The sequence below is a fragment of the Harpia harpyja genome, chromosome 9 (genome assembly GCF_026419915.1).
Source record: "Harpia harpyja isolate bHarHar1 chromosome 9, bHarHar1 primary haplotype, whole genome shotgun sequence".
Classification (NCBI taxonomy): Eukaryota; Metazoa; Chordata; class Aves; order Accipitriformes; family Accipitridae; genus Harpia; species Harpia harpyja.
Genome location: NC_068948.1, coordinates 41,187,423 through 41,206,825, shown reverse-complemented (window position 1 = coordinate 41,206,825; position 19,403 = coordinate 41,187,423). Strand labels below are relative to the sequence as shown.

At 64.2% G+C, this 19,403-nt stretch overlaps 2 protein-coding genes across 7 annotated transcripts; one reads left to right on the top strand and one right to left on the bottom strand.

Moving 5' to 3' along the window:
• Positions 1-20: 20 nt before the first annotated feature.
• Positions 21-14,250, top strand: LOC128146184 (thyroid adenoma-associated protein homolog). Of its 5 annotated transcripts, none has more exons than XM_052797358.1 (31): positions 21-153; positions 788-965; positions 1,190-1,276; positions 1,562-1,589; positions 1,923-2,071; positions 2,264-2,386; positions 2,625-2,745; positions 3,016-3,167; positions 3,684-3,768; positions 4,076-4,212; positions 4,592-4,789; positions 5,186-5,882; positions 5,980-6,132; positions 6,225-6,334; positions 6,491-6,651; positions 6,904-7,070; positions 7,357-7,542; positions 8,111-8,262; positions 8,814-8,957; positions 9,245-9,349; positions 9,528-9,728; positions 10,018-10,168; positions 10,303-10,537; positions 10,682-10,921; positions 11,056-11,281; positions 11,425-11,631; positions 11,833-12,071; positions 12,282-12,464; positions 12,875-13,141; positions 13,235-13,440; positions 13,571-14,250. In XM_052797358.1, the coding sequence occupies exons 1-31, from the start codon at positions 50-52 to the stop codon at positions 13,840-13,842; spliced, it is 5,664 nt and encodes a 1,887-aa protein (XP_052653318.1). In that variant the 5' UTR covers positions 21-49; the 3' UTR covers positions 13,843-14,250. The 5 variants fall into 5 exon arrangements, 4 of the variants coding, with proteins under 4 accessions (XP_052653318.1, XP_052653317.1, XP_052653319.1 ...); XM_052797357.1 differs by having other exon boundaries at positions 3,013-3,167; XR_008236706.1 differs by lacking the exon at positions 13,571-14,250 and having other exon boundaries at positions 3,013-3,167; positions 13,005-13,141; positions 13,235-13,356.
• Positions 14,251-15,772: 1,522 nt separating this feature from the next.
• LOC128145465 (somatomedin-B and thrombospondin type-1 domain-containing protein-like) lies at positions 15,773-19,281 on the bottom strand. 2 transcript variants are annotated; one of them, XM_052795583.1, is made up of 6 exons: positions 18,777-19,281; positions 17,811-17,996; positions 17,583-17,673; positions 16,718-16,876; positions 16,184-16,304; positions 15,773-16,090 (listed from the first exon to the last, which is right to left on the bottom strand). In XM_052795583.1, the coding sequence occupies exons 1-5, from the start codon at positions 18,982-18,984 to the stop codon at positions 16,199-16,201; spliced, it is 750 nt and encodes a 249-aa protein (XP_052651543.1). In that variant the 5' UTR covers positions 18,985-19,281; the 3' UTR covers positions 15,773-16,090; positions 16,184-16,198. The 2 variants fall into 2 exon arrangements, 1 of the variants encoding a protein (XP_052651543.1); XR_008236482.1 differs by lacking the exon at positions 18,777-19,281 and having other exon boundaries at positions 15,773-16,848; positions 17,583-17,916.
• Between the last annotated feature and the right edge of the window lie 122 nt (positions 19,282-19,403).

Below are 19,403 nucleotides of genomic sequence, written 5' to 3'. Positions count from 1 at the left end.
GAGCCGGCAGGAACGCGGCCGAGCTCTATGGTGCTGCCGGGCCCCGGCCATGGGAGCCGAGCGGGAGGCTCGGGCCTGCGCTGCCTTCTACGGGGAGCTGGCTATCGCTCAGCCCGTCCTCTCCTGCCTGCGCTGCCTGCGGCAATTCGCCGGGTAAGAGGACGGGTCCCGGCGGAGGGGACCCCGGTATCCTCCGGCCGCGGGTCCCCCCGGGAATCCAGCCCCCCCCCCCCGGCGCGGATCTCGGCAACTTCCCCGGGTGCGGGTCCCCCGAGCATCCCCCCTCCGGGCGTGGGTGGGGAGGTAGGGAGGGAGGCTGGGGACCGAGCCACCCCCGCTCGCCCGCATCCCCTTCCAGCCCGCTCTGCAGCAGCGGGGTAGCAAGTTTTAGGATTTTGGGGGGGCCTCCTGCCCACCCCACCCCTGCCCCGCGTTTGCCAGACCGGGCTGGGTTGTGGACTCTGAGCTTTGACGAGTTCCCCCCCCCCCCCCGGCAATGCTGAGTGCAGCTGGGAGAGAGGAGCATCGCAGGCTGGGGCACTCCAACCCTAAGCCCTATCCAGCTGCGGCACCCCTACCCCATCCAAATCAAGCTGGGGTACCCCAACCCTAATCCCCACCAAGACGAGGCACCCCCACCCCAATGCAAATCGAGCTGGGGTACCCCCACTCCAATCCGCACTGAACTGGGGCACCCCAAGCCTGATCGCCACCAAGCTGGGGGTATCCCCTACCCCAGTCCCCACTGAGCCCGAGTATCCTCACCACCATCCCCATCCCGTTTCAGGAGTACTGCGAAGAGATGCAAAGACAAGCACCTGGAGGAGGCTCTCCTGCTGTCGCGGATGCTGAGCGAGGGTCTGCGGGTGCTGGGTGAGGCGGAGGCACGGCCCCTGCTCCGCTGCGTCCTGGCTTTCCAGATGGAGGCAACCGGCAGCTCCAGCTCCTTCCAGAAACTGGAACAGGTCTGTAACGCAACCGGCTGGGCTGTGGCTTCAGAGCTCTATTAGCCACAAGGGTAAGCGATGGACTCAGCTGGCTCTGCCTGCTGCCGGCACAGCTCCGGTGCAGTGCATCCTTACCGGCAAAAGGGCCACGGTGATGCCACAGAATTCCCCTAAAAGCGCATTGCAGCTGGTGTCTCTCGGGGGTCTGGGCAGACCAGCCGACTCGGGGTGTCTCTCGGCAGATCGTGACCCAGCTGGCGGTGGGGAAGGAAGCCCTGCTGGCCCAGGAGGTGGGCGCGCTGCTGGCTGGCCTGGCACCGCAGGGAGAGGTGAGAGCATCCTAGTTGTGCGGTGACACTGGCTTTCACGGGGGCTTGGCTGGAGCCCCTGTGTGACAGGGACCTCCTGGTTTGGGCTGCCCGGGGTCCTTTGCTTCTCTTCCCACCGTTCCGGGGGTTTGGCCTTGCTTGCAGCCGGCGACACATGGCTGCCCATCACACCAGCCATTTGCTCAGCCCCGGGACAGCTTCTGGCGCAGGCAGGACCCTCCTGCCCAAGGCACTGAGCCCCAGCGTGTCGTCACGTGGGACAAACTGTCCTTCTAACCCCTGCAGGTGCTGTCTCCTGGGGACCTTCAGTCAGGTCAGTCTCTGGTCCTTCCTCTCTGGGAGCTTCTCCCAGCCCACAACACCAATGCATGGGAAACCCCCTGCCCACCCAAACCGGGTCCTCCTGCGCTTGTGGGAGGGAGAGCAAGGATCAGCCAGATCCATGGGATCTCTGCAGAGGTCCCAGCGGCACCCAGTGGCTCTGCCCACCCACCTGAGACAGCTGGAAACTAGACAAGCCAAAACACCCCCTGCATCCCAGCCCCGTTCTCACCCCGCTTACCAGTAGCACAGCCCTCGGCTTAACCAGGAGCAGGGCTGGCTGCAGGCACAGTGCCGGGAGCTGATGCTGTCCCCTTGCCCGCAGTCTGCATGTTCATGGAGGAGAGCAGCCTGGGCCGACAGCACTGGCGGCAGAACCTGGCCCCGCTGCTGCAGTGCCTGGCCACCACCTTGCGCTGGGTACTGCAGAGCCAGCCTGCACCCGGTGGCACGTGGGACTACCTGGTCATCAAGGTAGGAGCTAAATTTCGGAGAGTGGGAAGGATCAGTCCCTGCAAGGAATGGCTGGGCACTGGCAGCGATGTCCAGGAGGGATGTAACACACAGAGCCACTTCGAATGGGCATCCCTGGGGAATCGCTGCTTTTTCGGAGGTAAGGGATACTGACAGCCATCCCTGCGGACCCCATCCCTCCTGCTTTTCCAGGCCTGCCTCCAGCTATTCCAGGTGCTGCCGAAGGACGTGGCCCCCCTGGTGTGGAGCACGGCGGGGAAAAGCGAGACCCTGCAGAGCCTTTTGGGATTGCTGCTGGAGGTGGCGTGGGGGAAGGTGCGTACAGCCCCAGGGAGGGATGCTGCTGTCTGTCCTGAGGAGCAGAGTGATGCCGTCCTTCCTGGGTGCTTTCCCCATTCCCCTTCCCGAGGGAAGTCTGCAGAGACAGCCCCAGTGTCTGGGGTGTCTGATGGACCCTGTGTAGTTGCCTGCATGGGCACGGAGGGGGCAGTTAAATGGGGTTTGGTTTTAAATGGCGTTTTGAGCTGTGCCTTTGCCTCCCCTGCGAGTCTAGGCCCCGAACAAGGACACGAGGCTGCTGGCAGGCACGGCCCTGAGCATGCTGGTGAACACAGCCCCCCAGCCCAAGCACGGGGCTAGCGCCATGCTGGCCCTCTTCCAGCTCTCTGACCGAGGTGCGTACTCCATCCTGAGCTGGGGCTGGCCTCTGGCGAAGGGGACATTGGCGACAGGCGCGTTTGTGTGTGAGGGGACAGAGGCTGGTGCCACTCACCAGCAGTCCACGCCAGACTCTGCTGCTGTGTCCCGTGCTTGAGGTCCAGGAGCCCCAGCTGCCACTGGCCACCTCCCGTGGTCACTCCGGGATGAGCCAGGGCAGTTTTGCTCTCAGAGCAGCATTTGAGTTTGCCATCTTTCTGCCATCCAATGCAGTCATTTCCCAGCAGGTGCAGGGGAGCTGAAGTTTGGGGAGCTGGCGGTGGAAGCCCCCCCTGTCCTGGAGCCAGATGGGCTGGAGAAGCTGGTGCTCACCAGAGGTTTGCTGACATGCTGCAGGATGGACATCCTCAGCTGCCAGCTGGAGAGCTTCACCCACAAGGTAGGAGAGCTCAAACCCAACGGCCAGGGCTTGAGAGAGCCCTTGGAGAGGGCTGGCAGCCACTGGTGGGGGCTGTGGATCCCTGGGGGATGGAGCCAGGCTGCACCGCTCCACACCAGCAGCTCCATGCATCCCGCTGAGCGTGGCGAGTTAGCCAGGAGCCTGCTTTTTCCAAAGATATCTGAGTGGCGATTTCCCTCTCCTGGGGGGCCGAGAAGCCAGGTGCTGCCAAAAGTAGCCCCTGCACAAGCGAAGCGGCAGCAGCGTTCACCCGGTGTTCCCGCAGCGTGAACCCGGGGCTGCCCTGGGCAGAGCACAGCCTTCAGCTCTGCCCATCTCCAGCATCTCCCAAGTCCTCAAGAGCTGAGGACTTCCAAACAAGGAGCAAAAGCTAGCAATAAGCTGCTGTAAGAGCAAAAAAACCAGGCAGTGCTCTCCTTGCCTGCCTCATGGCGGGGTTTTCGCACCCTGGAAAGCCTGCGCCTGCCTACTCCCTGAGCCACTGTGCTCCTGCAGGCCTGCCTGCTGCTGGATGTGGTCTTTCCCGCTGTGTGTGCCTTGACCAAGGAGCAGAAGGACTGCCACTACTACTGCTTCCAAGGTAGGAGACAATGACCCTGCTGTGGCAGGGAGGTTTGAAAGGTTCACGGTGCTTGTGACGCATGGAGCTGCCATGGCACTTCATCTTCTCCCAGGGAGGATGCTTTTCTGGATCTCGGTAGCTGGTTTGGAAACTGCTATTAATTTCTGCTCCAGCCTGATGGACATTAACCCTCTTGGGCTCTTGTGTACCTAACAGGGAAACTGCTCCCCCTGCACACGGGGTCCTTAAGCCTGGCAGCCCATGTCGGCTCTGCCGCAAGCGAGTCTCGGGGCGAGGGCTGCAGCGGAGCTCTCTGCTTTTGCAGCCTGTGCCCTGTGGCTGCAGCGCCTGCGGGAGAGCCTGCCTGCCGTCTGGCACCTGACAGGGACCCGCATCCTGGCCCAGGACACCGAGCTGCTCCGGCAGCTCACCCGGCTGGTGTGGGACAACGCCGAGACCCCGGTAAGGCTGGGGTTGCTGAAGGCCTGTGCCACGGTAGCCAGAAACAGCCCTTCCTTCATGCGGCTCAAGCTACCGTTCCCCTGCCCATAACACACCCCTGCCTGTTTCAGCTCCATCAACCGAATACAACCCCCTTTTCCTGCAGCTGCCCTCTGGCAGCTTCGCCCTCCCCAGGCAGCACCCACCGGTGCAGTCCCAGCCTGTCCACATCTGCCGGCTCACTGCCTGTCATCCCCACGTCCCCTGCTCCTAACCCCATGGTTACCAGCCAGCACTGAAAGTCCACAGCCACGGGAAAACAAAGGGTCTTTCCTGATGCAGCAAGACAGGAGGGGGAGCCCACCCTAACCGCTCCTGCTTGCTGTCCTTCTCCTCCCAGGTGGAAGGGGTGTCTGAGTTCATCCACAGCTCCTTCCGATTGCTCCTGGAGATCTACCACCTTGAGTGCCAGCACTTCCAGGACCAGGAGAGACCCCTCTACCAACAGACGCTGCAGAGGGTGGTCTCGATGCCGTGGCAAATCAAAGCCAAATATGTACCCCTGTGTGCCATCGTCCCCTATGTGGGCAGCCAGCAGGTAGGGAAAGCGGGGGGACGGGGAGGCTCTGTCCTGGCTGGTGCTGCTGCTGGGGTGGCACAGCCTCTGTCTGCTGCCTGTCACCTTCCCCTGCCCAGCTCAGCCATGCGGGCAGGCAGCCTTCCCAGCCGGGGGGGCGCATTTTAGCATCACCCAAGGGATAATATCCCTGGTGGGGTAGAGGGCTGCAGCAACAATGATGCATCCCTGGGACCGCTAGCGGGGAGGGAAGCTTTGCCTGTTGATGCCCACCAAAATCTGGCCAAAAGCAGCTTGGGGTACCAGAGATGCTTAGTGCCATGGGTGACCGCAGCGTGGTCTGTACCCAGATCTGTCCCCCACTGTATGCAGCCTTCAGCCTGGCAGGGAGATGAGGGTCGTCTGCCTTTCTCCCAGGTGCTGGACGCCTACCCGGACCTGCCGCAGCACCTCCTGAGCTGCCTCTCCACCAACCACCTCTGTCCCGCAGCCACCGAGGTCTACAAGGCCCTGGTGCGGCAGCAGCGTGCCGAGTGGCAGGACGGGCGGCGGGACGCAGAGTCGGCTCTGGCAGAGCGGTGGGCGCTGTGCTGGCTGCCCCTGCTCTCCCAGGCGCTCCGGTCCCCCCTGCCCGTCCTGCAGAGCAATGCCGCCAACCACCTCCTTGCCTGGACCCTGCGGCAGCTCCCGGCCACCCAGGCACCGCTGGCCGCCCGGTTCGGTGGCCGGGACACGGCGTCACTCCGGGCTTGGGTCTCGCTGCTGAAGGCGCAGAAGAGCGTGGCGGGGGACCTGCCACTGCGGGGCGAGCAGCTGGAGCGGCTCTCCTGCTGCCTGGGTGCCCGCGAGGAAGGCGTTCGGCTGGCGGCACTGGGTCTCCTCTGCTGCAGCCCCAGCACCAACCGGCCCCTCTCGGGCACCGAGGTGCGGCTGCTGCGGGAGTTCCTGCCCCTCAACCTCAACTGCGACTCCTCCTCGTTTCGGCAGCTGCTGCAGGCGGCGGTGAGGAAGGCGCTGGTCCGGCTGCGGGACAGCTCGCTGGCCCAGCTGCGAGGGAAGGTGCCCCGAGGCACCGAGCCAGGCGAGGGAGCGGGGCAGCTCGCCCAGGCAGTAGGTGAGGTGGCCACCGCAGCACCTCCATCACAGCCCTGGGGAATTCGCACGTGGGTGCCCGGCCCAGCATCACTCGCTGCCACGCTCTCTGCCCGCAGGCTTTGTGGAGTGGCTGCTGCAGCTCAGCATCGCCTCGCTCAGCCCGGGCTCCAACTACCAGAGGAAGAAGACGGCTCTGCTCCTTCTGGCTGCTGTTTTGGAGACCTGCACAGACACCTGGAGCCCCGAGAGGAAGAAAGGCCAGCCCCCGCGTGAGTACGGGCAGCCTGCCTGGAGCATCGCCTCTCGGCTGTGGGGGTGCTCCCCACTGACCCCGTCCCACTGCCCCGTGTCCCCGCTGCAGGGACCATGGCCACGCTGCTGAGCTACGCCAGGCAGAGCGGCTGCTGGGACTTCTTCTCCCAGCCCAATTTGTTGGCGCTGCTGAGCTGCTTGCAGGACAGCACTAACGAGGTGAGCCTCGTAAAGCCGAGGTGAAGTCATAAAGATGCCCGCCTTGGCCCCTAGCAGGCTCGGAGGGGAATCCCACCATGCTTCTCCTCCTGCCCTACTCTGGCCACTTTCCCTGCTCCCACGTGCCGATTCCCTCCACCTCTCCTGTCTTGGCAGATCAGAGACTTGGCCTCGGAGCTGCTCGTCCGCTACTTCCCCCCCACGTTCCCCGAGCCCATCGCCCTAGCTCTCTTCCAGCTGGCCCAGGACGCCCTGCGCAGCCCCCGAGTGCAGGAGGCTGAAGCCGGAGCCGTGCTGATGAAGACCATCCTGCAGAAGTATGAGCTCCCAGCCTCCCCTTCCCCGCGGTGGCACGACAGCCCCGAGAGCACGTTGACAGCACCAGTATCTCGCCAGAGTCTGCATTTATAGCTCGGGGCAGCAATGGCTTAGGTTTGAAATAGCCTGGCAGCGGGGAACTGGGTAGGGTTGGGGTGCAGGAGCCTGCACTGGGGGAGGAAGGAGCCGCATAGCACAAGACGGGCAGAAAACTCCCTCATCCTCGCAGCAGCATCTGCCTCTTCCCCCAGGTCAGACAGTGGCACCATGAAGGGCCTGGCCCTGGAGGCCGAAGCAGCCCTGACGCTGCCCAACCGAGGCCTGTGCTTCGCTCAGCACCTTCTCCACGTGCTGCAAGCCCAGTACGCTGCGGCATGCCAGGACCTGCTGCAGGCAGCAGCCACTGCGCCCATGCACGGTACGGCCCCAGCCTGGCAGGACAGCAAGCGACTCCTGCAGCAGGTCTCCTCCCCTGGAATTTGGAGCAGGCAGGAATCGTACAGGCAGGACTGGGGCCACAAGTCGGTGCTGATGCCACGTCCTTGCCTCAGTTTCCCCGTATTGCTGCTCCACCTGCCCAGCGTGCCCCTCGCCTAGGGGCCCTGCTCACCCTCCTGTCCGTGAGCCATTTCAGCTGCAGGCTCAGGCTGGAGAGCTGGGGCTGCACCGGCCACCGCTGTGACCAGAGGTGGGTGTTCGTGCAGGAGCCGTCGCAGCCCTGCGGAGGTGCCTGCTCCAGGTGCCGGAGGTGGCCGCCTCCATGCAGGCAGCAGAGTTGGCGCAGAGCTGGCAGGAGCTCCTCACCCGCCTCGTGACCACGGCGAGAGACATCACCTCCTTCCTCCTGGGTGCTCTGCAGAGCCGGCAAGGCCCCGGCACCGGTGAGCAAGGTGAGCGTGTCCCTGGTTGGGGACCGGCCGCGGGAACCACTGATACTTCCATCACAGCCATCCTTGACCCTGCAGCCCTCCAGCCTCGGGGAATGCACTTGCTTTGGGCTCACTGCCTCTAGCAGGGGACAGCAGCGCGGTCGGGCAGGGAAGGTTGGCAGGGGAGTAAGGTCCAGAGCAGGTCACCCGGGCAAGGATGCTCCAGGTATTGGGCAGAGGATCCTGGAAACTACAGGAACAGAGTGTCTAGCACCTGGTTTTGGGTCCCTTTTTCAACTGCAAGCGAGAACAGCAGCAGAAGTAGAGGCAAAAGCCTTCCAGAAGCAGCGAGGCACTTGCCCAATTGGAGCAGCTGGGAGAGCAGGGGCTGGCAGAGCCCTTACGGCAATGGCGTGGAAAGAGCAGTGGGGCAAAGCGCAGTCCTGAGCGGGACACATGGCAGGACAGGACCTGCTGCCATTTGTGTACACTCTGAACAGGGGGCCGTGGGTCCTCCCAAACCCCCAGCAGCATCCCCCTCCCTCTGCCCCACACCATCCCACTCAGACCAGGCTTCTCCCTTTTGCAGCTGCTGCCCCATCGTTTGCAGACATGGGGAACGCCATCGGCTCCCTCATCATGCTGGGGAAAGGCCGGGGGCAGGAGGAAGAGGAGGAGGACTCAGTCCTGCTGTCGGAGGAGCACAGCCTGATCTTGACCTGCTGCTGGGTGTCAGTGAAGGTAGGCATCCCTCCCCATGGCACTGGGGAGAGGGGCAGCCCGGCACAGCACCCGTCAGCTCCCCTTTGTGGCGTTCACTCTCCCTGAGGATGAACAAGGAGGAATCTCCGCTCTTATCTCGGAGCTGCCGCACCCATCCTCGCTCCCCGGCCAGGGAGGATGCAACCATCGCCCTGCCCAAAAGCAGCCACCTCCCTGCCTGCCCTTATGTAGCCCAGCTGATTCCCAGGCACTGACAGACCCCAGCTGTGGCAGAACTGGGCTCCCCGGCTTGCAGCCCTGCAGCCGCCCGTCACAGCTCCTTTCCGACAGCCGCCCATCCCGGCTTCTCTGCAGCTTTTCCAGTGGCTGCCTGGAAAAACCGCCGTGCCGCAGAGCCTGCGCACGTTCATGGGCATGCCGGCGGCCACGCTGCCTGATGGTGCCGGCAACCGAGAGCGCCCATGCTGGGGGGTGACGGCCGCTGTGCTTCCTTGTGGCAGCGATGGTGGGGCAGGACACGAACGGGGCAGCCCTGCTGCTGGTCCCAGTGACCTTCTGCTTCTTCCCAGGAGATAGGGCTGCTCCTGGGGGGCCTGGCTGAGCTGCTGCTGGACCCGGCGCTGCCTGCCGGATCGGGGCCCCTCCTGCCGCTCCCCACCCTGCAGACGGCCACGAGGGTGTTCCAGGAAATCCTGCTGCGGTGCCGGCACTGGGTAAGAGCGTGTCCCACTTGGGGTGGCTCGGCCCCTTGCCCGCTCCTCCAGCCCTGTCCCTACCCCAGGCCAACAGCCGGGGGCTCTCGCTGGCGTGTGGGGAGGGCGAGTGCAGTGGGGCAGGGCTGGAAGCCCCCAGCTGGGATCCCAGTGCCAAACCCCATCATGTCCCCACACCATCATGTCTTCTCACTTTCTCCTTTCCCTTTGCAAAGAGGTTTCTGGGGGCCATGGGGGGCTGGCGGGTGCAGCCTTTGGGGCGTGGGGACCTGACCGCTCTGCCCTAGGGAGCGGTGGAGGGCTGCAGCATGGGCTTCACCAAGTTTTGTGCCGCTCTGCTGAACCACCCAGACGCAGAGCTGCAGGCCATCCCGCAGACCATACTGGAGCAGGTACTGTGCTCGTTGTGCTCCGAGGAATCCCAGGGCCGTGTCCCTGTATCCCCCTACCCTGGGGCGAGCACCCGCCTGGCAGCCGAGATACCGCGGTGTGGGGTTGGTGCAGCCTGCGCCCTCGCCTGCGGAGCAGCTGCGGGCTCCAGCCGTATCTTGGGTGGGTTTTGTTCCTTAGGGCTTAGAAACGCTGAGTGGACCCCGGAGCAGCTCGATCACGCGCCGTGCCGCTGGCTTCCCCATGCTCTTCCTCTGCATTGTCAGCGGGGAGGCCCCGGCGCAGGCACGGCCGCTGCTGACCCGCTGCGTCCAGATGCTGCTGGCCTTGGCCACCACGGCCCTGCCGCGGGACTGGGACCAGACCCTCGACCTCCCGCAGGTGAGCGCGGCGGGCGCTGAGCTCCTAGCCGCTGTAGCCCGTTTGGGGACAGGGTGATCTGCGCAAGATCCCCTAAGGGAGCCGCGCCGGGAACCCCAGCACGAGGCCGCGCTAGTGCGGAGACCTCAGGGTGAGCCAAAAACCACGGCCCTGGCCACGCTGCCTATCCTAGCAGCCCAAGAGCTGATGGTCCCTTGGCTCCCCCATCTCTTCCCACCATCTTCCCTTTGCACGGAAGCGCGAGCCCCCTCCCCACGCAGCGCTGCTGAGCCCCGCACGCTCTCCCCAGGTGTGCGCCCTCCACGTGCTGCAGACGCTGGTCCGTGGCGCGGGGCTGGGTGGCGCGCTGCTGCGGCACGCCACGCCGATGGTGGACCTGGCGCTGCGGGGCTTGGCCTCACCGTGCTGGGCCATGAGGAATGCGGCCATCCAGCTCTTCAGTGAGTACCAACGGGGAGAGGAGAGGGATCCCTGCAGCCCCCCCGGGGCTCCGGAGCCTGGCCGGGGCAAAGCGTGGTGGACCGGGCAGCGGGTAGAGGGGACCTTGACGCTGCTTTCTGCCCTGTCCCTGCAGGTGCCCTCACGTCCCGGCTGCTGGGCCAGCAGCGGAGCCGTGGGGAGGGCTGCCTGGCGGAGGGGGTGAGCCTGCAAGCCTTCCTCGGGCAGCACCCCCAGCTGGGCACAGTGCTGCTGGGCGAGCTGGGGGCAGCCGCAGGGCCTGCGCCTGGGGGGCCCCACCTGCGCCCCGCGCTCCACGCTGTCCTCACCCTCCTGGCCCAGCTGCAGCCCGGCACCGACGGCCCCGGCAGGTGAGGGGGCAGCGGGGATGCTCTGCCCCGGCCAAGGGCTCCTGCAGCGGGAGGTGGTCCTGCGGTGCCGGGGTTGGCCCTGACTCTCGGGGGGGTTTTGCTCCGGCCGGAGCATCGCCACGAGGTGCCCTTTTTGCTCCACAGCCCTTCCGCTCGCTTCCTGGGGCCGCTGCTGGGGCTGGCGGAGAGCCCCAGCTACGCCGTGCGAGCGATGGCTGCCAAGGCGCTGGTGCCGGTCGTCCCGCCGCCCTGGCGCCGGGGGCTCCTCCTGCGGCTGGCCCGGCAGCTCCCCGCTGCGCCCGGACGGGTCCGCTCGCACAACGCCGTCCACGGGCGCCTACTGCAGATGCGGGCGCTGCTGGCCCCAGCCCCGGGCACCAGTGGGTGAGTGGTCCCACGCCATCCCCCCACCCATGGCCCCCGCGGTCACTGTGTGACGAGATGCAGCTTTTGGGCCGAGAAGCAGCGCCCGGCCCCGTGCTGCGGGACCCCCGGTGAGGCTGCCCGTCTGCCTGCAGGTTATCGGCCGAGGCGCTGCGCCCCGTGGCTCTGCAGCTGGAGGCACGAGGCTGGCTGCTCACCCCTGCCCAGCGCTGCCCGCTCGTCCGCGCCGCCTTCCTCCAGATCCTCGCCCTCCTGCCCGCATCCTTCAGCCCCGGCTTCGCCCAGAGCATCCGCGCTGCCGTCGGCACCGAGCTGGGCAGCCTCCCGCCGGGGGGAAAGCTGGGATGCGCCGAGCTGCAGGTACCACTGCCTGCTAGGAAAATCACGGCCGTGGCCTTCCTGGCGGCGAGCCCAGGGGTGGAATGTGGGGACCCCCCCACTCAAGGGGGCACACACCCCACTCGAGGCTGAGGGTTGGAAGGAGGATCCTGGTTTTCCTGCAGGTGGGCTCAGCCGTACTCCACCAAACCATGGCCCACTTCGTGTGCAGCGAGGCAGCCCGGCTGGTGGACGGCGAGCGGATCGGTGCCGTCTGCTCGCTTCTTCGGCAGCCAAATCCTGATGTCCAGCTCGCCATCCTGAGCTGGGTGATCGCTGGGGAGGGAGGAACATGCGAGGAGCTGGAGAAGGCTCTTGGGCTGACGCTGCTGGTACGACAAGGCTTGTCACCAAGTAAAGCGAAGGGTCCCCAACGCACCATGCAGATGGGATCCTGGGTGCTCACTGAGAAGCATGGTGCTCCCTCGGCTGAGTGCATGGGTGCAGGGCACTCACCTGGTTGTGTTGAGGTTGCCCCCCCCCCACAGTGCCAGGGCCACTAACCATGTATCTTCTTTCCCATTGTCAACTAGGAGAACTTGGGGTCGGTGCTGCGAGAGAGAAGGGACAAAGAGTTCCTGAGATTGTACCTTGAGGCTTTGCTGCATCTTTACAGAGACCCCTCATCGTGGTCCCAGGAAGCTTCCCATAAGCTCCAGGGTTCTTCGGCAGTATGCCTGGAGATGCTGCTACACGTGGTGGAGGCTGAGCGTCCTGGCCCCGACCTCCTCTTCCAGGCACTGTGTGCCGCCAGCCTGCTGCTCGCCCACCGGTAGGTCCCTGCCGCTGCCGGGGGGCTCTGCCTGAACCTTCCACGAGATTTCTCCTTAGCCCTTTCTGGAAACAGAGCCACAACTTCTCACCTAGAAATCACAGCTTTGCGTCTGGGTCCTGTGGTCTCGGGGCAGCCGGTGGCCTTTGGATCCCTGGACAGAGCTGGAAGGTGTGCCTGAATTCCCTCTCCTTCCCTGGCTCCTGACAGGGTTGGGGCCAAGGATGGCCCCCTGGTCGAGCGATGGTGCGCAGCGCTGGAGGAGTGCAGCCGGTCTGCTTCATTCGAGGTGCTGCGGCTGGCGGCTGCCCGGTCCCTGCAGACGGCGGGTGCCGACGTGGTGCGGCGATCCCTGCGTGCTGCCTGTCCCTCGCTTGTCCCCGTGGCTCTGCGGTATGTCCTTGTGGGAGCAGCATTCCCCACAGCCCCAGGGTGTTGCAGGTTAATAGGCTGACCCTATGAAAAGCAATATCCTTTGCAAAAAATTCAAGGGCATTAAAGAAAACTCTACTCATTTGAAAATCACTAACACCTAAGAGCCTGCAGCCTACAAAAAATTTGTGGGTGGCGTTTTAATAGAAGCAGACAGTCTCTTACGAGCAATAAACTGCATTGATGGGTCCCTCGATCTCCATCATGGTCCCTGCCCTCCCAAGCAGTGAGCTCTCTGACAGTGGCTGTGGAGAAAAGTCCTTCAGGGAAGCATTGCCAGGGTGGTCTCATCCTTCCCTCTTCTCCAGGCAGGCTGGGGATGCTCTGGGGAGTGCAGTGGCCTTCCCTTCCCTTCCCTTCCCTTTCCCCAGGCTCATAAATGTGGGCATTCACCTTCTGCAAGACGAGGAGCGGGAGGTCCGGCACGAGGCCTCGGGTTTCGCCAGCCTCTTGCGGCCGGACCCCGGGGAGTCACTCCCAGACAGCTGCGTCTTTGTGCAGGACAACGTGGGGCTCCTGGGCCTCCTGCAGCTCCTCCTAGCAGAGTTCGGGGAGCACCCCAAAACCTTCGACTCGCTGCTGCAGCACCTCCCCGTCCTAGATCTCAGGGGCATCGTGGAGGAGCTGGAGACCAACAAGTGAGTTGCCAGACCCCCGGGCTGGGTACGAGGGAGCGCAGGGTGCCGTGGGGCCAGCCCTCAGCTTCACTTGCGCCTCGGCTGCCCCCCCAGAGCCACCAGCCTGTACAAGGAGGACGAACCCAACGTTTTTGCGGAGCCGGCCGTCCTGGCGCGGCAGCTGCTCCCCGTCCTGCTGCAGCTCCTGGAGAAGGCGCCTGCTGGCAGCCCGCTCCACGCCTCGGCTCTGCGCTGGCTGTCGGCCATGGGCCCCAGCGTCCTGCGTGACCTGCGATACTGCGAGCGCTGCTGGAGCCGAGGTACGGCACAGGGGGAGCGGGGCGGCACGAAGCCCCCGGGACAGGCAAGCTGGCGTCCTCGTCCCCTGGACCAGCTCTGCCTGGGGGGACCCCGCCGCGCTGACGGCTCCTTTGCCCGCTCTCTCCGCAGAGGCTGCTGCCCGCTGGGCGATGAAGGCGCTGGCCTGTGCCAAGCTGCATGTGGCTGTGGCCGTGCTGCTGGTGAGAGCCCGGCTGGCGGCAGAGGTGCTGCGTGTGCTGGGGGAGAGTGCCGCTGCCGTGCCGGGGCTGGGCTGCAGCACCCAGGAGCTGGAGCAGGAGCTTGAGGTGGTGCAGGGGCTGCTGGCGCAGTATGGGCTGGCCCCCACGCTGAGCCGGGGTGATGTGCCGAGAGAGCCAGGACCACCAACCAAAGCTGCCTGATGGTTCCGGGCAAGGAGCGGCATCGCGCCGAGCCCCGTAGCCACGAGGCTTCTGGTTCATGCTGCCACGTCCCTCCGTTTGTTGGATGCTTTGGCTGGCTGCCAGCCAGGACTGTGGGTTTGGTGGTGTAACTCAGGGGAACCCCACTCGCCGTGTGGGACACGCTCACTTTGTTCCCAGTGTTTTCTATCTCTCCATCCCGAGGACACCAGTGCACCACGGCCCTGGCCCGTGCCTGTGTTCCTACCCACGGCATCCCTGCCCTCAGGTCTGATTGGGAGGAGGGGACACGCACCCCGGAGCCCTCGCACCCCCTCGTGCCGCTTGACTCCCACCACCTGTTTTTTTAACCAACATTTTAGCTCATGGCTGACCTGGGCTTTTATCCCAAATAAAGTGGCCAAGAACGTCCTCAGCATCGAAGCCTTTTAATTTCCCTGCTCAGGAGAGGCGGTGGGAGAGGGGGAGGCTGCGGCAGCGGGAGGCAGGCAGGAGCTGAACGCATCGGGGGGCAGCAAACAGCCACCAGCCGCAGCTGGGGAGGCTCAAACCCCAAACTCGACAAACCCCCACGGACACCCTCGGGGCGAGGGTGAAGACCCAGTGCCCGGCTGAGCCTTCCTTGCCCCCGGGCGGCAGCACCCCACATCCCCCCCCACCCTGGTGCCGCATCACCCCGGTACCGGCCCCGCTGTGGCACGGAACAGGATGCGGCCACATCCACTTCCCCCGGCCATCTGCCCAGCACCGGCAGCAGCAAGGGACCCTGCCAGGTGTCCGGGCTTGGGAAGCACTGGTGGGGGACACACGCCAGCATCAGCACCCCCAGGACAGCTGGTATTGCTGAGCCCCGAGCAGTGCTGCAGCCCCAGCTCAGAGTGCCCCAGACGGGGGGGACGGAGCGGTGCTCGGGATGAGCACACCCTGACCCATCCTCATCCTCACGCCCTGCTTGCCCACTGCAGGGGCAGCACGAGCATGGCCAAGTTGAAGTGCATCAAGGTTCTCTGAGGAGGAGAAATTCCTCATCCTGGACAAGTTCAGCCTCCGCAAGGACATCTTGATCCCCAAGAGTGGCCAGTACAAAAACACGCCGGACTGGCAGCGTGCCTGGGAGGAGATAGCAGCCGCCACCAACCCCCTCAGTCCCCTGGTCCGGCGCACGCCCGACGAGATCCGCAAGAAGCGGCACAACACGGTCATCGACGCCCGCAGGGAGCTGGCCCTGGAGAAGCACCCGCTGCTCCGCCGGCGGCCCCAGGAGAAGCTCTTCCACATCTTTGCTTTCTTCAACAAGCCTGGCCTGGAGCTGCCAGACCTGCCGCTCTCGGCCTCGGCCTTCAGAGCAGCCAGCAGCCCCCCCGGGATGCTGAAGGTCACCTCGGGCTTGCTCCTGCATGGCCAGAGCAGCGCTGCCGCCCTCCGCTGTGGGCTGCTCTGGCCCACGGGGACCCCACTGGCACCCCGGCTCCATTTCCCTGGGGGTGTTGAACGGCTCAGAGCTCCTGGGTGTCTCGGCCACGGCAACGTGGGGCTCGGGCACTGCTGGTTGCTGCAGGTAGCCATGTCGGAACAGAGGTGATCTCTGCAGGACAAGCGCCCGGTGCTGTGCCTGGCAGGGGTGGGGGTGAAGTCACCCAGCGAGTGGTTTGGGGGTGCAGGCAGGTGCCGAGGCCGCTGGCACAGCGTCTTGGCTGTGGGTACCACCGGCCGAGGCTGAACTGGGGACCCCATGTCATGGTGGGTGAGGAGTGGGGAAGGGCACCAGCACAGCCCAGCATCACCCAGTCCGGCCCCGCTCCCTCCAGTGGGGACTGCTAAGCCCCGTGGCTGGACCCGGACACCCACCGGCATCATCACCCACGTGCAGACTTGGGGCGCCTACATTTAATTTCTCTCTGCAAACCACAGCACGCAGCCAAGCCGCCCTTCAGTTCACTGCAGTTGGGCCGGCGCGAACACACAGAGGAAGGATGCTATCTCCATCCTCACGTTGCTTGCCAATGGCAGCTCGTTGCACGGCGTGATGTCATGGCTGAGCGTGACATCATCACGTTGCCTTCCCATGTCACCACCACATCATCTTCTCACCCGAATTTAACCTCAGCGTGATGGTCTTTCACCATTCATCACAATACTTTCGCAATTCCCTTATTTTTAATCTTTATAAGCAGTGCTTTCTTCCCATTCTTCAATGAAATACTTAATGGAAAATGCAGGGAATCAGCTCCAAGGGTGAGCAGCAAGCCTGCAGAAGGGTGAAATTATAAAAGGCACCATGTTTTTATTTCATTCCCTGCCTCCCCAGCAAGGAGCAGTGGTATGGGGAGGCTCAGCTCACCTTCCCAGGGGGATGCTACACGAAGATGAGAGCCGGTGGGGAGCAGACACAACCCTCCTGCAGCCCCTCCTGCACCCACGAGCCCTGGCACCCCACCATGGAGGCGGCCACCCAAAATGTCCTGGAAGGGAAAGCTGGTGAGAGCTGGAGTGTGCATTGATAATTAAATACAAGTTTTAAAAATTATATATAGTTACTTATGTATGTAATAATACATACTGGCAGGTGGACCAGATGATGGTTGTGGGTCCCTTCCAACTGAAATGTTCTATTCTATTCTATTCTATTTAAATATATTTATTTTTATATTATATATTATTGATTTATAGTACATATTATTGATTTCTCTTATATTATTATGGCATATTATAATATTGTGGCATGTTATAATACTAGTTTTATACGTAAATATATTTATAATGAAGAATATGAAAGGAAGATGCCTTTGGGGTATCGAGAGATGCTCCTCCAAGGCAGGGGGGACACATTCCGCCTCCGAAGGGATGTGTCGTCTCCCCCCCAGTTACCCCCTACCTGGCTCCTTGCAGCCCATGTCCGGTGCAATGGGGACGGCGGTGGGACACGTGCCCCCGGCACTCGACGCACACCCGCTTGTCCCGGTGCAGCTGGCGGCTCCAGGCCTGCCCGCGGCAGGGGGGCCCTACCTGCGTCAGGCGGAAGTAGCCGCAGTAGCTGGGGAGGGGGGGGAAAAAAGGGGGAAAAAATGGGAAAATGGGGGGGAAAAGGAGGAAAATGGGGGGGAAGGGAAGAAAATGGGGGGGAAGGGAAGAAAATGGGGGGGAAGGGAAGAAAATGGGGGGGGAAGGGAAGAAAATGGGGGGGAAGGGAAGAAAATGGGGGGGAAGAGGAGGAAAATGGGGGGGAAGAGGAGGAAAATGGGGGGGAAGAGGAGGAAAATGGTGGTTGGGGGTTAGGGAAGAGGTTGTGGTGTCTTCTCGATGGATGGGGGGGTGCAAAGGGGCCATGGTTGGGGCGGGAGAGAAGGGTAATGGCTCTGGGGGGGTTGCAGAGGGGCCATGGCTTTAGGGGGGTGCAAAGGGGATATGGCTTCGGGGGGGAAGGTGGAAGGGTAATGGCTCTGGGGGGGTGCAAAGGGGCCACAGCTCTAAGAGAGGGGTGCAAAGAGTCCATAGTTTTGTAGGGGGGTGCAAAGGGGCCACGGGCCTGGGGTGTGGGAGAAGAGTATTGGTTCTAGGGGGGTGCAAATGGGCCGTGGGTCTAGGAAAGGGTGCAAAGGGGCCATAGAAGGGTAATGGCTGGGGGGTGCAAAGAGGCCTTGGATTTGGGGGTTGGAAAGGGGCCATGGCTGCAGGGGGTTGTGCAGAGGGCTCACAGCTTTGGGAGGGGGGGTGCGGAGGGGCCCCAGCCCCGTACCTACCCGGACGGCTCCTCCGGCAGCAGCAGCCCAGCTCTTCGCCAGGCATCCCTGAAGTCCCGGCTGAAGGAGTTGGGTAGTATCTTGGCCACCTCTGGGAGAAGAGCAGCCGAGGGGGGGGGACACACACACGGATGGTTAAAGACACCCCAGGACAGACAGCGGGGACGGCAGCACCGGGGGACGGTGACGCACGAGGGAGGTGGGCATCCCCGGCGGGACCCGCGTTACCTTCGGCCGTCCCGCAGGTCGGGTGCTCCCCCAGGCAGCCGCGGCGCTGCTTGAGGTCGGGACACGGCTCCCCTCCGTGCCGGGGCGGAACGGTGACCTGGCGGCTGCGGGCCTGGCTGCCGACCCCGCACGGGGAGCTGCACCCGCTCCACGGCCCCCAGGGTCCCACCGCGCAGCCCACCGCTGCTGGCGGGCCGGGGGAGAAGGGGGAAAAGAGAGCTTCAAGGGCGTGAAAGATGGAAGGAGGAGAGCGGGGAAGGTGCGGCACATGGGAGCGGGGAGAGGGGACGAAGGGCCAGGGTGACCCCGGCAGCCCCTCTCCCCCGACCCCGGGCAGGGGCTGCCCCGCCGTGGCAGCGGCATTGTGCACCGCTTCCGCAGGCCTTTATACCCGTGCCGCTGGCCACGGCTCTGCATCGCGCTGAGCTGGGACCCCGCTAATCTCCCCAGAGATTAGGGAGGGCTGACTGGTGCAATTGTCCAGGGGGCCGCAGTCGGCGCCTGCCTGGGTTTAGGGTCCCCAGGGCTGGCTCTGCACCCCCCCGCAAGCCCAGACTCCCTGTTTTGTCACCCCCGGCGCAACCCCCGGTTCCCATGCAAGGCTCTGCCCGCAACAGCGGCAGAGGCGATGCCAGGGCTCGTCCTGCTCACGTCTCACACTGACGACTCCGAGGCTTGCAACGACAGTGCTACCATCAGCTGCAGACCAGAGGCCACCCCTGCAGGCTCTCTTATTGCACTGGGAGCCGCCAGACATTCAGCGTGGAAAGAAGCGGAAAATGGGGATATTGCTCCAAATCCAGCCCAGCTGGCGTCCCCAGACACATCCCGTCACTGCTCAAAGTACGGGGCTAACAGATAATAGCAAACACCTGCCACCAAAAGCAGCGGCCCAGGCTGGCATCCTCAGCCCCGGGACTCCACCGGCACACGGTTCGGCCAGCGCCATCCCCTCCCGCCACTCACCGGCATGGCGGCACGTGGCACGGTAGTCCTCGCAGCAGTCGCCCGTCCTCTCGCAGTACGAGTCGCAGTAGCAGCGAGCCCGGCGGGCGCCTGGGACCCAGCAGGCGTTATTCCTGCCCGGGCAGCACCGGTGCCGGCAGCTGCCCGTGGCACCCACCAGGTAGCCGGCAGCCAGCAGCCAGCCCCCACAGAGCAGCAGGCCCCGCATGGCACTGGGACCCTACAAGCCCGCAAGAGACGGCTTTCTCCCCAAAGGACAGCTTTCCCCAACGCCGGCAAACGCTGGGCGAGGAGCGAGGCAGCGTTGGGAGCCCCGGCCGCACCGCCCCTGGGCTGGGCGGGGGGACAAAGCCCGTTCCCTTCTGCTCCACCGCCCCTCGCCGTCCTGGCTCTTCGCTCTGTGGCTGGGGTGAGGACTTAATAAAATTAACCAGGATGGTTAATAAAACGCTGTGCATGGGACGATGCAACCCCAGAGCTGCCCGGGAGCATCTGTGAACGGGCACTGCTGGGTTGAAGCCGATGTTCCCCTGGGAGCGCCAGCTCGACATGGTGGGGAACCCCATTCCCCAACCCGCCCGCACCGCTGGAGCCGCTCGCTGCCCGCTCAGCACAGCCCGGACGCCA